Raw genomic sequence first — 16,319 nt, 5'->3', positions numbered from 1 at the left:
AGACACCTGAAGAAGCCAGTCATGTGGCAGACAGACATTAAAATAGAAAATAAAAATGCATTTGTAGTAAAGAGAGACTATGCAAGGAGAAGTATTCTTCAAGAAAAAGAAGTATTTTCACACAGAAAAAGAATGCTGTCAGAAAGAAATATTCAGAAAATAAAACAGAGTTCTTAGAAATGAAAAAAGTATGACAGCATAAATTAAAAACTCAATGGAAGGGTGGTAAAATAAAGTTGAGGTAATTGCTCAGAAAATAGGATAAAAAAGATAGAGGTGAAAAAAGACAAGAGAAAGATAAAAATGATAGGAACAGTCCAGGAGTTCCATTGTGGAAACAGGAAGACTTCCAGGAAAACAGAACAGAGGACACAGAGAGGAATAAGTCATCAAGGAATAACTCACAAAAATTTCTCAGAGTCTAAAGATATGAGTTGAGTTTGCAGATTAAGAGGGCTTCCCTAAGTCTCTAGCACAATGGGTGAATGACAAATCCCATCATCATACACAAGAGGAGAAAAAAAGACTTTAAAAGCTCCCCAAAAAGAAGGGGAAAAAATCTTGTCATATACAAAGGAGTAAGAATCAGGTTGGCTTTTATCTTCTCAAAATGAAACTGAAGCTAGAGAGCAGTGAAGTAATGCCCTTGAGATTCTGGGGTGATGGGAGGGAGGGAGGGAAGAATGGGGACTATTTCATGGTTAAAATTTTATAACCAGCTAAACTATCTCTTAAATATTAGAGAAGCAGCAAGTCTTTCAGATAAGATCTCAACTTGCTCACATCCTTTCTTGAGAAGCTATTAGAGAAGGTGATCTCACATCCTTTCTTGAGAAGCTATTAGAGAAGGTGATCTATTTAAACAAGAGAATAAATCAAGAAAGAGGAAGACATGGAAACTAGGAAACAAGGAATCCACCATGAGAGCATTGAAAAGAATTCCAAGGATGATAAGGAAGTTCTCAGATGTTAGCTACCATTCATAGAAGGTACCTAGGGCAGATGAAAAGGCCCCAGTAGCAACCACCTTTAAGGAGAGGACATCAATAGGATCATCAACACATATCTGGATGTAGTAAAAGAAGAGCAACACATTTAGAAGGACAATTGGGCCTGGATAGTGTGACTCAGTGGTTGAGCATTAACCTATGAATCAAGAGGTCACAGTTCTTGATCAGGGCACATGCCTGGGGCTACAGGCTGGATCCTTAGTAGGGGGTGTTTCTATCTCTTTCTCTCTCTCCCTTTCTCTCTGAAAGCAATAAAAAAATACATTTTAAAAAAAGAATTGGAGGTAGAATTAGTAATTAAGTACATAGAAAACCAAGTTGAAAAAAAAAAAAAAAAGGCAATTACTAACACCAGGGCAAAAAAATTATAAAAAGAAAAAAGTAATCCTGAGAAAGAGAAGAGTTCAGCTATGAACAATATCTCCACAGGCATAATAATGTAAACTCAGAATATAGACTTCATCAAAATTAATATAAAACTACTAGAGGCCCGGTGCACAAAATTCATGCACTCGAGGTGGGAGGAGGTCCCTTAGCCCAGCCTGTACCCTCTCGCATTCCAGGAGCCCTCGGGGGATGTCCAACTGACAGCTTAGGCCCACTGCCATATCCCCAACTCCTTTGAGTCAGCAAAGGGTTGAACCTGGAGCACTGAGCTCTCCACAGCAACCTATAAGTCAGCATCTTCAGATTGGCTTCAGTCATCCTTGCTATACCCATTCTCACCTCCACATCATCCCTGCTCCATCTCCCATCTTAGTAAACCATCCTTCAAAATGTGTAAAGCCCCACCCTTCTCAGATAACCCTCCCCACCCATCCTGACCCTGGTTGGTTCTTTTCTTTAACCAACTCTGATAGTTCTTCACTCATTCATTCATCAATAAATATTAACTGAGCAGCTACTATATCCCAGGTACCAGTAAATGAGCTGGAGAGATAATGATGAACAGGCAGATAAGGATGCTGTTTGTAGGTCTTACGGGGTTTATGGGGACTCGGGAACTTAAGAGTCCATGTAATACATCTTAAACACTTCATTCTATACTCAGTGAATGTCATCTACCTCTCCCCAATCTCATCTCTTCACACCTATCTTGTTCCAGAAGGACTGAAGGAGGAAGCTGTTAGCTTTACCTCTCCAACAGGCCAGAAAGCTCCCAGCCTTGTGACTTTACAGCCTTGTGACAGCAACATTCCTCAAAGGAGTCAGGAAGTGGGCCTACACCATTTCTTTGCTAAAACCAAATTTCCACTTTACAGGAAAAAAATTTTTATTTTCTCTATGATTTTTTGGAGACTTTTCCCCTTAAAGTCTGTCATCACAAGTTTGCCAAAGAGCACCAGGGGATGCCAAAATGGATGCATTGAGAGCAACAGTTAATTCCCATTTAAACTAAACAAAGACCTGTGTGCTTATGGTTGTCATTTTCTCTTGAGGGTCAAAATGTGTCAGGGTTTTTATTTCACTACTAGAGGCCCAATGCACAACATTCGTGCACAGGTGGGCGGGGAGGGGGCAGTTCTCAGCCTGCCTGTGCCCTCTTGCAGTCTTGGACCCCTTGGGGGAACGCCCGCCTGCCAGCTTAGGCCCAATCTCCCTAGGGATCGGGCCTAAGCCGGCAGTCAGACATCCCTCTCGCAATCTGAAGCTCTTACAATCCAGGACCCCTCGCTCCTTACCACTCACCTACAGTGGAGGCTCCTGCCACCACCGCTGCACTCGCCAGCCGTGAGCCGGCTGAGCAGCACTCCCCCTGTGGGAGTGCACTGACCACCAGGGGGCAGCTCCTGCATTGAGCGTCTGCCCCCTGGTGATCAGTGCGTGTCATAGTGACTAATCATTCTGCCATTCAGTCAACTTGCATATTAGCCTTTTATTATAGAGGCTATGGTTTTATGCTAAAACATAGACCCTAAGAAGAATGAAATGTATTAAAACAGGGGTCTTTGTCACCATTGCCTACAGTTGGGAGGTTGTCTGGGAAGCAAAAGGTATCACAACAAAAATATTTTTCAATGAGTCGACCATTTAGGAATCGGACCACTCAAGCACCACTGCCCCCACTCAGGCAATGGCTTCTCCTTGCTGGCTACTGGGTGTCAGCACCTACCACAACACAAACACAGAATAAAGTGGCAACTCCACAACATGGCCGATCTCCCAAAGGTGAAGAGGGTCACAAAGTCAAAGAGTTTGGAAAGGCCACGACTGAGTATCAGAGAGTCATCATGAACAACAACACAAGGGGGATCTCATGAGCCTGGAACATCAAAGAAGTAAAAAAAAAAAAAAAAAAAAGACCTTGGGAAAACTGGAGATGCCTCAAGTAAGTCTGTAAAAATTATGCTCTCACTGAAATCAAGCAAGACATGAACAATGTTGTATTATGTTCTCACATGATTTAAAAGGAAGAAAAAAAAAGACAAAAACATCAACCCTTAATTAACTGTATACTCAATCAAGAATTAGCAGCTAATGCAATTACAGCCAAATTCCTATTGCATGTCAAAAAAATAAATAAATCTATGTTCATAATTTGCAATGTCATTTTTCAAGCTCAATCAAAACTTCCTACTATTGACAGTAAAATTTTGGTCCCTATTTTAAGTGATTTTTCCCCCTGGAAAAAAGGGGGAACTAGTTATTTTCAGATAGTCAAAACTTCTTTTATTTCATGCCTTTCAGCTCATTTAGTGTAGAAAAGGTTACATACCAAAAGGTCAATGGTGGTGATCACTAGATGATAGAATTATGGGTATGGGTGTTTTTTTTGTTTTGTTTTGTTTTGTTTTTTTTCTTAAATATAAATTTTACTTTTCTACAATGAACATATACTATTAAAGTTTTTTAAAAGTTACATATATTTTTTAAGAGCACTATGGTAGTGCTTACCAGTCACTCCCCTCCCTTCTCTTTTGCTAACGGAATTTTATTTCATTCTGGTTTTCGGGTTAAATGTACTCCCTCAGCTCCAGAAAAGAACAAGGAATAGTCCAAATCAATAAAAAAACATCCTGGTCTCCTTTGCCACTGATTGCTTTAGAGGTTAACATGTGACCAAGTTTTAGCCAATGGGCCACAAGGGAAGGCCTGCTGAGGAGATTTTGGGGGGAAATTCCCTCCTTGATAAATAAGAGACACATGAAAAGAGCTTAACCCTCCACTTCTTTCATGTTTCAGATATTGTCACATGAGGATGTGCTGTCTGGAGCTATGGCTGCCAGCTTGTGATCATGAAGAAGCAGCCAAGAAAATGAGTTCATTTTTGAGCTGCTGAATTAACAAACTCTGAAATCATCAACCTTCAGACTTATTATGTGAGATAATAAATTCCCATCACTTAAGCCACTTTAATTGGTTTTGCTATGTTTCCTGAAACCAAAAGCACCCCAAATGAGACGCTGTAATCTGTGATGTTCAGCTTCCCAAAGAGGTTTGTGAGCCACCATTTTACACTTTCACATAAATGGGGGCCACAGAGAATTTTTAAAAACAAAGGATCCTGGCCACTTTTGCTCAGTGGTTAGAGCATCGGCCCTGTGGACCCAAGGATCACAGGTTCAATTCTGGTCAAGGACACATGGCTGGTTGTGGGTTCCATCTCCAGGAGGTGACGTGCAGGAGACAGCTGACCAATGAATCTCTCTCACTCTTTCCATTTCCTCTCTGAAATCAATACATTTTTTAAAAAAGGGCCCAATGTTTAAAAAAAAAAAAAAAAGTTATATAACTATGCTTAATACTTTACAACCTGAGAATGAATCTCCTCAACCCTCCCTGCCAGGTCCCACCAGCTGGACTTTGGAGGTGATGGCAGTCTTGTGTGTGGAGTGGTCCAGCTCAGAGCTGTGGGGTGAGGCTAACTCTGTCAGCAGAGGGGCACGTCTACCTAAGCCCCTCCACCTTGGAAGGAATCTCCTAGGCATACACCGATCCCTGCCCTCAGGAGCTTCTAGAATTGGGTTCCTCTCAATTTCCAACTCAGAACTCAGGGTCCCAGGGGTTGCGAAGTCAAACCCAGGGGCTGGGCAGTTGATATAAATAAGCTTGTCAGGCCAGCTGAGGACTGGCAACTGTAGAATTCATACCCCTACCAGCAGGGCAGCTGACATTTGGGAACACAGGCCCAGTATTGCCAGATATTCCAATGTTTTCAAAACGACCTAGAAATCTAGATTTTAGGGACAATCTCACAGTTTTTAAAAGTTGGTGACTAATTCAAATATCCTTAAAACTCCACATAGACCAAGCGAAATTTGTCTGAGGGCTGAATCCACCTACCAGCTGCCAGTTTATCACTGCTACACTATTTACATCGAACAATCCCGTACCAGTTGCACACAGCTCTAAACTTGCCAACGCCCTTTTCCGTTGCCCTTCCCAAGGGCAAGGAAAGAGAACTCCTGGATCTCAAGCCCGGAACCATACAAAGAAAATCCTCTCATGCACTCCAAAGATCGATGATACTGGCATGGGTGCTGCCCTTTTTTGTGTGCAACCAAGATACTTAATGAGGAAAGCCAGAACTAAACATTGGGCACTTTGCTGAGTAGAGAACAGGGGAGTTAAACAGGAAAAGCTCACAATTTAGAGATGCCTCAGTTTCTTTTTCTTACCTTATTGCATTGGTTAGGACTTCTAGTGCAATATTGAATAGGGGTGGTGAGAGTGCACATCTTGTTACTCAAGGTAAGGGGAAAAGCATTGACTTTCACTGTTAAGTGTGATGTTAGATGTATTTTCTTTTCTGCAGATGCCTTTTATCAGGTTGATGAAGTTCCTTTATAGTCCTAGTTTTCTAACGGATTTAATTATGACTGGATATTGAATTTTCTCTGGACCAAGTAATATGATTATGTGTTTTTTCTTCCTTACACTGTTATATTGGTTGAGTTTTCAATATTGAACCAGCCTTGCATTCCTGGTGTAAGCCCAGACACTTTCAGAGACTTGGCTGCCTCTCCTGCTCTATCCCACTTAATTTTACCTCGCAGAATTGTGCTGAAGATTAAATAAGAGTGTGTGTTTGTGTGCTTGGACCTGAAGTCCTACTCAAATAGAGGCAGCAAAGAAACTCTACAATAGCAAACCTACTTTTCAAGCTTTTGCCACATCTGGCACTGCATGAAGCACAATCCATACCCTAGTTCCATTGATCCTGAAGTGTGATGAGGTGGTTTTAGGTGCCGCTCAGATTAATACTTCTTATTTTAATAGTTATATATTCCTTACAATGTGTGTTATATAGCATATATATAATATAGCTGGCATGCCCAGCATCTATTTTTGTGCATAATAATGATGATGATAATAGCTTACACTTAGTGAAGGTTTTTTTTATTCCTTACCCAAGGATATGTTTATTGATTTGAGAGAAAGAGGAAGAGGGAGGAAGAGAGAGCAACATTGATCAGTTGCCTCCCATATGTGCTCCAACCACAGATCAAATCCGCAACCTATGTATATGCCCTAACCGGGAATTGAACCCACAACCCTGGATGACACTCCAACCCACTGAGCAACACTGGCAAGAGATCATCGAGTTTTTACCAAGTACCAGGCATTGTTCTAAGTACTTTATATACAATAGTTCATGTAATCTTCCCATCAGCCCTAGCAGATAGGTAACAGTTATTATAATCCTCTTTCATACTGTAAATAAGGAAACAGAAGCATAGGGAAGGAAACTAGTTCGCTCAAGGTCACATAGCTAGTGAGTGGCAGACCTTTTAAAAAAATATACTCTTTTTAAAATTTATTTTGTTAATCCTCACCCAAGGATATTTTCCCAATGATTATAAGAGAGAGTGGAAGGAAGAGGAGAGAGAGGCATTTATGTGAGAGAGACACATAGATTGGTTGCCTCCTGCATGCGCCTTCACCAAGGCCAGGAATCGAGCCTACAACTGAGGTTTGTACCCGTGACTGGAATCAAACCAGGGACCCTTCAGTCCTCGGGCCAGTGCTCTCTCCACTGAGCCAAACTGGCTAAGGCTACAATTCATACTCTTAACTAATATACTACCATGTTTCCCTGAAAATAAAACATCCTCCGAAAATAAGACCTACTTACAGGTTTCCTTCTGAGTGAAATATAAGGCATCCCAAAAAAAATAAGGCCCCCCTAGGCTCTGTCTCAGAATGAAAATTAATTTACCATAAACTGGTCGCTAGGGCTGCCCGACTGGCAATTCGTCTGGATGGCACTAAAATCCCACCTTTAGCCGGGACCGGTTTGGCTCAATGGATAGAGCGTCGGCTTGGGGACTGAAGGGTCCGGGGTTTGATTCCGGTCAAGGGCATGTACCTTGGTTGTGGGCATATCCCCGGTGGGGGGTGTGCAAGAGGCAGCAGATCGATGACTCTCTCTCTCATCGATGTTTCTAACTCTCTATCTCTCTCCCTTCCTCTCATAACAAAATCAATAAAATATATTCAAAAAAAAATTAAAATCCCACCTTTAATCATTTCTAAGGGCAAGCAGGAAAAGATTGAACATGTTTTGGGTGTTTTTATTTTTGAAATTGAAAAAGCCTGGGCCACACAAGCAGTTATAAGGAAGTGGGTCGATTTAATGCTGTCGCTTGCTATGCCAGGGAGCCAAAGAGGTCTGCTAGTCTGGGATGCAGCCAGCACTCACCACGCTACAGACAAGACATTTCTTTTTTTCTTTTTTTTTTCTTTTTAATATATTTTATTGATTTTTTACAGAGAGGAAGGGAGAGAGAGATAGAGAGCTAGAAACATCGATGAGAAACATCGACCAGCTGCCTCTTGCACACCCCCTACTGGGGATGTGTCCGCAACCAATGTACATGCCCTGGACCGGAATCGAACCTGGGACCTTTCAGTCCGCAGGCTGACGCTCTACCACTGAGCCAAACTGGCTTCGGCAAGACATTTCTTCACGAAAGAAAAATAGATCAGATAATGATTCCCGCAGGAATGATGGCCTATCTCCAGACTCTTGATATTGCAATAAACAAGCCATTCAAAGACAATTTGCGCATGGAAATTAATGACTACATTGAAAATAGAATGGAGAGAAATCAGCGTGGAAACTTTGTGGAACCTAAACTGCAAGAAGTTATGACTTGGGTGAAGAATTCCTGGGAGAAAATCACTGACAATTGCATTGCAAATGCACTGCGAGTAGGCTACCTTGACAAGAAGTACTCATTTAAAGACAGTGCTATTGCTAAACATGAGAGATTTGGTCCACTGATTCTGAAAGAAATGGAGTCACAAGAAATTCACCAGGAAATTCAGGAACTGGATTGTTATGATGATGTTCCAGAAGATGATGACATGACTGTCATTGAATAAATGAGTAAATTCTTGATACTGTAGGATTCACAGTTTGTTTGGTTTGTGTTGACAACTACCGTACTACCGTACTGTATACAGGTAATAAATTTTCTTTATTTTCATTTAACAATAAATGTGTACCGTATTCTTCTTCATGGAAAAATAAGACATGCCCTGAAAATAAGACCTAGCGCATCTTTGGGAGCAAAAATTAATATAAGACACTGTCTTATTTTCGGGGAAACAGGGTAGTATGTCGCTGGTTTTTGTTTAGTCTGAAATGGGTTCTGGGGGAGGGAGCTTATAAGAAAAATATCCTATATAAGCCTAAAATGCTGTATCTAGTCATCCAGTTGTCTGTTCAACCAAAGTGTAATATGCTAATGATATGCTAAGGTCGCTCAACCACTTGCTATGACATGCACTGACCACCAGGGGGCAGATGTTCCAACAGATAAGTTAGCTTACTGCTGGGGTCCAGCCCATCAGGACTGAGTGAGATTGGCTGGACACGCCCGGGAGCTCTCCCTCATCCCTCCCCAGCCCCTGTAGAGCACCAGTAGAGTCCCTCGGCCTGGTCTGTGCCCTCTCACAATTCGGGACTCCTCCAGGAATGACCGAGAGCTGGTTTTGGCCTGATCCCCAGGCCAGTGGAGAACCTCCGCTGGTGCATGAATTCATGCACAGGGCCTCCGGTTAAGTTAATAATATAAAGATGTAATTTACAGGAAGTTTAAGAACGGGCTGATGGTGTCAAAAGTCAGAATAGCAGTTACTCCAGGGGTGTTGAGGAGGTCTCCCTGGGCAGCAGCATGCAGAAACTGTCTGAAAACATTTACTTCTTGGCCTGGGAGGTGACTATACAACTGTCGTCGTGTAAAAATGAATTTTAGGCTGGGTACTTTAAATTTGGGCACTTTACACACTCTACCCTGTCTTATGTTTTACCTCAGTAAAGTTTATAATACATAAACACGGAGGGAATGAGCGAAGGCCTTTCGTTTGGAAAAGCCAGCATTAGTCTTTACAAGTTTCAAGATAGATACTTTTCACAGACGAGGAAACTGAGGCTGGAGAGGAGGAAACAGCTGCCCACAATCCCATGGGGGAGGGAGATGAGTGGCAGCTGGTAGTACATGAAGAGCGGGTTGGCTCTGCCCCAGGGCTGGTACCACCCTCTTCCCTCCCAAGGTGAGAGCATCATAGCATTTCCAGACAGCCAGGGCGGCGGGCAGCTCGAGGGACGAGCGCTGAGGCCGGAGCAGGCGCATGCCCGTATTTGCCCAAGCTCTCTCTCCCTCTCCCTCACCCTCCCGGCCGCAAGCACAGATGTTCAGCTTGCTTTTTTCCCTTTTTCAGTCACGGCCCTCCTGTCCCTCAGTGCTGCCTGCCAAACACCACATTCTTGGCGAGAACTAGAGGCAGGCAGGACAGGAGGGGCCTGTGCGGAGCAGCAGCCTCCGGACGGGGCCCTACGCCCCTCGGCCCTCGGTGGGCTCCCCAGAAGCAGCAGCCCTGGCCAGGCCTCCTGAGCGCCCCCACACCTCCCGGCACCTCCCCGGCCGCCTCACCTTGCAGCATGCTCCGATAGGCCGTGTCGGCGATGGCGTAGATGTGCGGCGGCATCTCGTGCCTCTTCTTGCCCTTGTACATTTCGACGATCTTCTCCGAGTAGATGGGCAGCTGCTTGTAGGGGTTGATCACCACGCAGAAGAGGCCCGAGTACGTCTGCCGGACAGAGAACCCCAGCTTAGTTCCGGAACACGGCGGGGAGAGAGCCTGTACATCCGGCCCGCGGCCTCCCTGTGCTTACTGAGCTCCACTGTGTACGTGTTCTTGCTCCATCCTCACCGTAGCGCCTGTTCGCTTTAGAAGCGGGGAAACTGAGGCGCAGAGCCCCGGTGAGAACTCCTTGGCATCGCTGAGATGCCAGGTGTGGGGGCGAGAAGCAGGGGGCAGGACTGGCCTCGAGGACACCTGTGTTGTATTGGACGACTGTGTGTTTTTAAACAGTTCTGGGTCCGGTCCCAGCTCCAGCCTTACCCCCTGTCACTTCACTCCCCTGAGCATCACAGGCTTAACTCACGTTTAAGTAACTATTCATGGAGCGCTTTCTGTGTGCTGGCCACTGAGCTAAGTGCTTCACAGGCATCTTCTTTTAAAAAAAATATATTTTATTGATTTTTTACAGAGTGGAAGAGAGAGGGACAGAGAGCCAGAAACATCGATGAGAGAGAATCATCGACCAGCCGCCCACCGGGGATGTGCCCACAACCAAGGCACATGCCCTTGACCAGAATCAAACCCGGGACCCTTCAGTCTGCAGGCCAACGCTCTATCCACTGAGCCAAACCGGTTTCGGCACAGGCATCTTCTTATCATTCTCACATCTGCCCTGGGACAGTGGTACCGGGATTTTCCCACCGCCCATCGGACAGGTGGGAGGGGGCGGGGTGAGGTTGGGAATTTCAGAACTAGAAACCACAGCTGTTTACTCCGGAGCGCATACTCTTTGTGTGTGTGTGTGTGTGTGTGTGTGTGTGTGTGTGTGTATCTTTTTGTTAAACCTCACCTGAGGATATTTTTCCATTGATTTTTAGAGAGTGGAAGGGAGAGGGAGAGACAGAGGAAGAGAAACATCGATGAGAGAGAGACAGACATCAATTGGCTGCCTCCTGCACTCACCCTTGATCAAGATCAAGCCTGCAACCAAGGTACCTGAATCGAACCTGGGGCCCTTCAGTCCACAGGCCGATGCTTGCCCGCTGAGCAAAACCAGCTAGGGCCAGAGCTCATATTCTTGACCACTAACAAAGTACCCCTCATCTGTAAGACGGAGATAAATACGCCTGTCTTTCGACAGGAATGGTGCGGACACTTGCTCCAACATGGATGGACCTGGAAACGCGGTGCTGCATGAAAGAAGGCAGACACAAATGGCCACATAGCTGTGGTTCTATTTATAGGGAGTGTCCAGCTCGGACAAGTCCTTGGAGACAGAGACAGCTCTCTGGAGGGAGAGGGGAATGGGGACTGACTGCTAACGGGACCGGCTCTCCTTTTGGGGTCATAAAAAGGTCCTGGAACTAGTCAGTGGTGACAGTTCACAACACTGTGACTACAAAATGCCAGAGTACTCCCCGTTAAACCGGTTAAAATGGTGAATGTTGTGTCATGTGGATTTTACCACAACTAAATTCAATGGTTGTCCTGCCCTACCAGGTACCTGGGAGCAGAGCGGGAAAGGGGTGGGAAGGCCCCCCACACGCCCCTTGCTGTGACCTGTGAGGCTCCGACTTCGTCATTCTTGTCCCCTGTCACATCCATCTCCCGGTGAGGACACAGCTGAGGAGACAAGCTCCAACCTGTCCCTCGGGCACTGGTTTCCCCAAGTGAAAGTTGGCGCCACCCCAGGCTCTGATGCTCACGAAGCCTGTCTTCCCTCCAGCACCCCAAGGAGCGACTAAAGGAAAAGGAGCAGAAATTCCAGCTCAGACCAAACACCAGAAAGGGTGAGTGACTTAATCAAAGTTGCCAAGCAAGACCGTGGCAGTGCCAAGTCCAGCACAGCCCACTCCCAGCTGTGAGTACTGTCCACTAGGCTGTCAGACCTATGCCTGTCCTACAGAAACAGAAACAATCAAACATTCATTCATTCATTCATTCATTCAATGTGTATGTTCTAGACACAATGTGTATGTGCAAAGTGCTAGGGTTATAAGAGAAGGCAAAAAGTACAATGTCCTGCCCTCAAAGGGCTCTCAGTCACAGCTACAACTGACTGGACAGCAGGCGGGTCCCTCTAGGGCTCAATCCGCTAAGGGACAACCCTGTGAGCTAGGCCAGGGAGCGGGTGGTGCATGAGACACAGGATTGGTGGTAAAGGAGGCAGTAATCTGCCAGCTCCTTACCATTCCCCTAAGCAGGGCAGGGATGAGGTCAACACAAGGCCTATCTGAACATACACCGGCTGTTTATTGAGCACCTACTGTATACAGATCTATGCTAGATGCTGGAAATAAACAAGCAATAGCCCCTGGCCTCAGAGAGCCCACAGATCAGAAGGGGGGTGAGGGCCTTTAAAACAACATCATATCCCAGCCGGTGTGGCTCAATGTTTGAGCACCGACCTATAAACTAAGAGGTCATGGCTTGATTCACGGTCAGGGCACAGGCTCAGGTTTTGGGCTCATGCCCAGTAAGGGGTGTGCAGGAGGCAGCAGTTTGATGTTTCTAAACTCTTTGATGTTTCTCTCTATCCCTCTCCCTTCCTCTCTCTCTCTCTCTCTCTCCCTCCCTCTCTCTCTCTCTCTCTCTCAATAATAACATATAAAAAAAAACATTATAAGAGCACCAGTGGGGCCCAGAGGATTAGGGGAGTAAAGAAGAGAGGGCCCCAATGCACGTTGGGGTGCTCTGAAAAACTTCTGGGGGAACGTGCTCTCTGCAGCTGTCTTCAGTCTGCAGGCCGATGCTCTATCCACTGAGCCAAACCAGTTAGGACTCCCTGCGGCTGTCTTAACAGACAAGAAGGTGTTCTCCTCAGGGGGCAGCAGGCACTGAGGCGCAGGGGAAAGATGAAGAGGTTGAAATGCAGGGCAGGTACCTGTGGTGTTACCGCTCGGTGCATGCGCTCTGGTACTGCTAGTGCATAGAGGTGTAGCCAGTGATGGTGAGAGGGTTGGGGCCCTTGCAGAGGCAAGTGGTGGGAGGGGTGCTGGGGTGCTGCATGGATGAGCCAAGGCCACTGTCTGCCTGGAGCCCTCCCACCCACCCTGCAAACACCAGCCACCCACCCTGCAAACAAGTGCCCTGAGGTCAGGGAGCCCCTCCTCTTCCTCTTCAGTCCCCATGCAGGCCTTGGCATCCAGTAGGTGCTTACTAAATGCTTGCTAAAGGATTGCCAAGAGGTTAGTCAACTACAAGTCTTCCCAGGAGCAGGGGCAGCGCTGCTACGTCTCTGTGACCGGGGGCCTTGCATTGGGCCCGCACACAGTAGGTGCTCAGTACATGTTTGCTGAGTGAGTGGCAAAGCTGTTTCAGGATGGGGGCTGTGTGTCCTAGTCGTCTGTGTGCTGGTCGCCAGCACGGGGCCTCCCACAGAGCAAGCGCCAACAAAGGACTGACCACTGGAACGAAGGGCACCGGCCCCAATTCCACCTCTGCCCATCCCCCCAGGACCACACCCACTGCCCACTACCACACCCCAAGTCTTACACCTGGAGACAGTCAAGGGCAGTGATGAAGGGCACAGAATTGAGTACTGGGGACTTGGTTTGAGCCCTCATTCTGCTCCTTCTAGCTGAGTTACCCTGGGCAAGTCTCTGAACCTCAGGCGGGGGTGGGGGAGAGAGGGAGGGTGCAGGGAGACTTAGTAGCTATTCCTTCATAAATTTGCTATAATCTATGAAGACAGTACTCATGAAGCATTTAACACAGTGCCTAGTATATAGTAGGCAATCAATAAATGCTAGTTGACTACAGAAACTGTTCTCCCTTAGTTTCATGATGACATAAACTCTGCCACCTTAGAACCTTCCCATGTGCTGTTCCTCCACCTGGAATGCCTTTCCCCCGGCCCCCATCTTCCCACAGCCATTTCCTTCTCGTTTTCCAAGACTCAGCCTAAATGTCAGCTCTGGGACTGGGAGCTGCGCACCATCCTTCTCCAGCCCCGGCCCAGGGCGGGGCCCGTGGCAGACACTCAGTGAGCACCTGCTGAACAAAATGAACGGAAGAGAGAAGGAAGGCAGGCATGGCCCTCCCAGCTCCATCGCCCGCTCCTGATGCAGGGCTGTCTGTCACTTTCCTCCTGTTTGCTGGGACACCTCCCAGAGCTGTGCACACAGCAGGCACTTAATGCACGCCTCCAAGCAGGTCTGACCCTCTGCTCAGTTCAGCAAACCTTTCCAGGGCACAAGGACCCGAGCGGAAGGAACGGGCAGGCGGCAGCACGCCCCACGCAGGAGGGGCTGTGGAACCTGGAGGCTCCGTCCCCCTTGTCCATGGGCCAGGGTTAACCTGGCCCGACCCAGGCCACCTCAGTTGGCTGTGTGTCTGCTGCCCCGTCCCCACAAGCTCCTCTCCAGCTGGTCAAGTTCAGAGGTTTCCACATCCCTGCCTCCCTTCTGCCCGCCTGCATGTCAGGGCCCGGTGCCACCAGCAGGTCCCGGCTGCAGGCCCAGGGTTTCCCTCTTGTGACCGTATTAGGAAAGGACTCCAGTTTCCCCTGACACTTTATATGGTCAGCCGTGGAGCCCTGAGCAGGCGCTGCTCCCACAGCCCGGGCAGCAATGAGAACAGCGGTGGATGGTGAACGGAACGCAGTCTCTAAGTCACGCGGGCCTGGGTGGGACAGAACCACTGCCCTCATTACCTGTGTAACCTGCAGTAAGTGGCCAAACCCCTGAGCCAACAACTCTCCTCCATCTATAAAACAACCAGAGGCCCGATGCCGGAAATTCGTGCAAGAATCGGCCTTCCTTCCCCCGGCTGCTGGCACAGGCTTCCCTCTGGCACCCGGGCCCGGGCTTCCCTCGCAGCCCTGGCCGTCTGGACAGTCATCCAGAAGGACGTCCGGTCTAATTAGCATGTTACTCTTTTACTATTATAGATGGGTAAGTAGACCTCCTTTATAAGTTGTAGAGCAATGTCACGCCTTCCAAGTCTGTCTAGGGACAAACACGGTCCGCCATGACTACGCTTTTGCTGCAGCCTTGATTTTAACAGCAAAAAGGACGAGAAACCATCTAAATGTTCACCAGTTATGGCCTGCTGCTGTTTAAAAGAATATATAGCCAAAACCGGTTTGGCTCAGTGGTAGAGCATCGGTCTGCAGACTGAAAGGTCCCGGGTTCGATTCCGGTCAGGGGCATGTACATTAGTTGTGGGCACATCCCAAGTAGGGGGTGTGCAAGAGGCAGCTGGTCGATGTTTCTCTCTCATCGACGTTTCTAGCTCTCTCTCTCCCTTCCTCTCTGTAAAAAAAATCAATAAAATATATATATTTTAAAAGAATATATATACACGCACACGTTTACACATGCCCATATACGTACACTTGCTGTATATAAAATATAGCTGGAAAGCGGCACTTGAAACTGGCAACTGTGGTTTCTCTAAGGAGGGGAACTGGAAGGGGAAGAATGGGGATGAAGGGAAAGTTATAAACACCTCTAAATACTATTTCATTTCATAGTTGTCCATTTAAAAAATATTTAAGTCTGACTGGATCAGTGTGAACAGACACAGAAAGAGCCACAAGACATGGTTAGGTGAAAAAAGCCAGCTGCGAGACATACATAAAGTGATGGGGGGGGGGGTATCTGGTTATGCATGTGCATATGCATACATGACCCTGTTAATCACATGTACCTCCAGGGAAAAGGGTTGGGACTCATTAATGACGGGGGATCCCAGCCCTGGCCGGTGTGGCTCAGTAGGTTGGGCATTGTCCCACGGAAGGGAAATGATTCCTGGTGAGGGCACATTCCTGGGCCGTAGGCTCAATCCCTGGTAGTAGCCATGCAGGAGGCAGCCCATAGACATGTCTCCCTCTCACATCCATGTTTCTCTTCCTCTCTCTCTCTCTCTCAAAAATCAATGAAAATATTTAAAAGTAAAAAAAGAGCTCAGCCCGCATGGCTCCGTGATCGAGCGTTGACCGATGAACCAGAAGATCACCAGTTCGATTCCAGATCGGGGCACATGCCTAAGTTTCAGGCTTAATCCCCAACAGGGGGTGTGCAGGAGGCAGCCGATCGATGGTTCTCTCTCATCACTTGATGTTGCTCTCTCGCTCCCTCTCCCTTCCTCTCCTGCAGACCCAACAGACAGGAAGGTTTATTCCCCTTTGCTCTGGATCATATTCCAAATCCCAGGGGCTGAGTGCAGGGACTATCGCACTGTCTCCAGGGGCCGAGTTCAGTGAGATGTGCGTGAAGCGGGCCAGTGTGAGGGGGAACACAGGCAGTGCTCCATGGCCACCAACACTCACTC

General features: G+C 47.0%; 1 protein-coding gene across 3 annotated transcripts in view; it reads right to left on the bottom strand.

The window, feature by feature from the left end:
• The window catches only part of MYH11 (myosin heavy chain 11), a 120,085-nt gene that overhangs the window by 85,216 nt on the left and 18,550 nt on the right, over positions 1 to 16,319 (bottom strand). For all 3 annotated transcript variants that reach the window (XM_084881095.1, XM_084881093.1, XM_084881094.1), the window contains exon 3: positions 9,893 to 10,049. In XM_084881095.1, coding sequence (XP_084737221.1) covers positions 9,893 to 10,049 — 157 coding nt within the window. The remainder of the gene's footprint in view (positions 1 to 9,892; positions 10,050 to 16,319) is intronic.

This window comes from Pipistrellus hanaki (genome assembly GCF_964339955.1).
Source record: "Pipistrellus hanaki genome assembly, chromosome: 4".
Classification (NCBI taxonomy): domain Eukaryota; kingdom Metazoa; phylum Chordata; class Mammalia; order Chiroptera; family Vespertilionidae; genus Pipistrellus; species Pipistrellus hanaki.
Note: the sequence above shows the minus strand (reverse complement) of the source record. Positions and strands in the feature narration are given on the sequence as shown.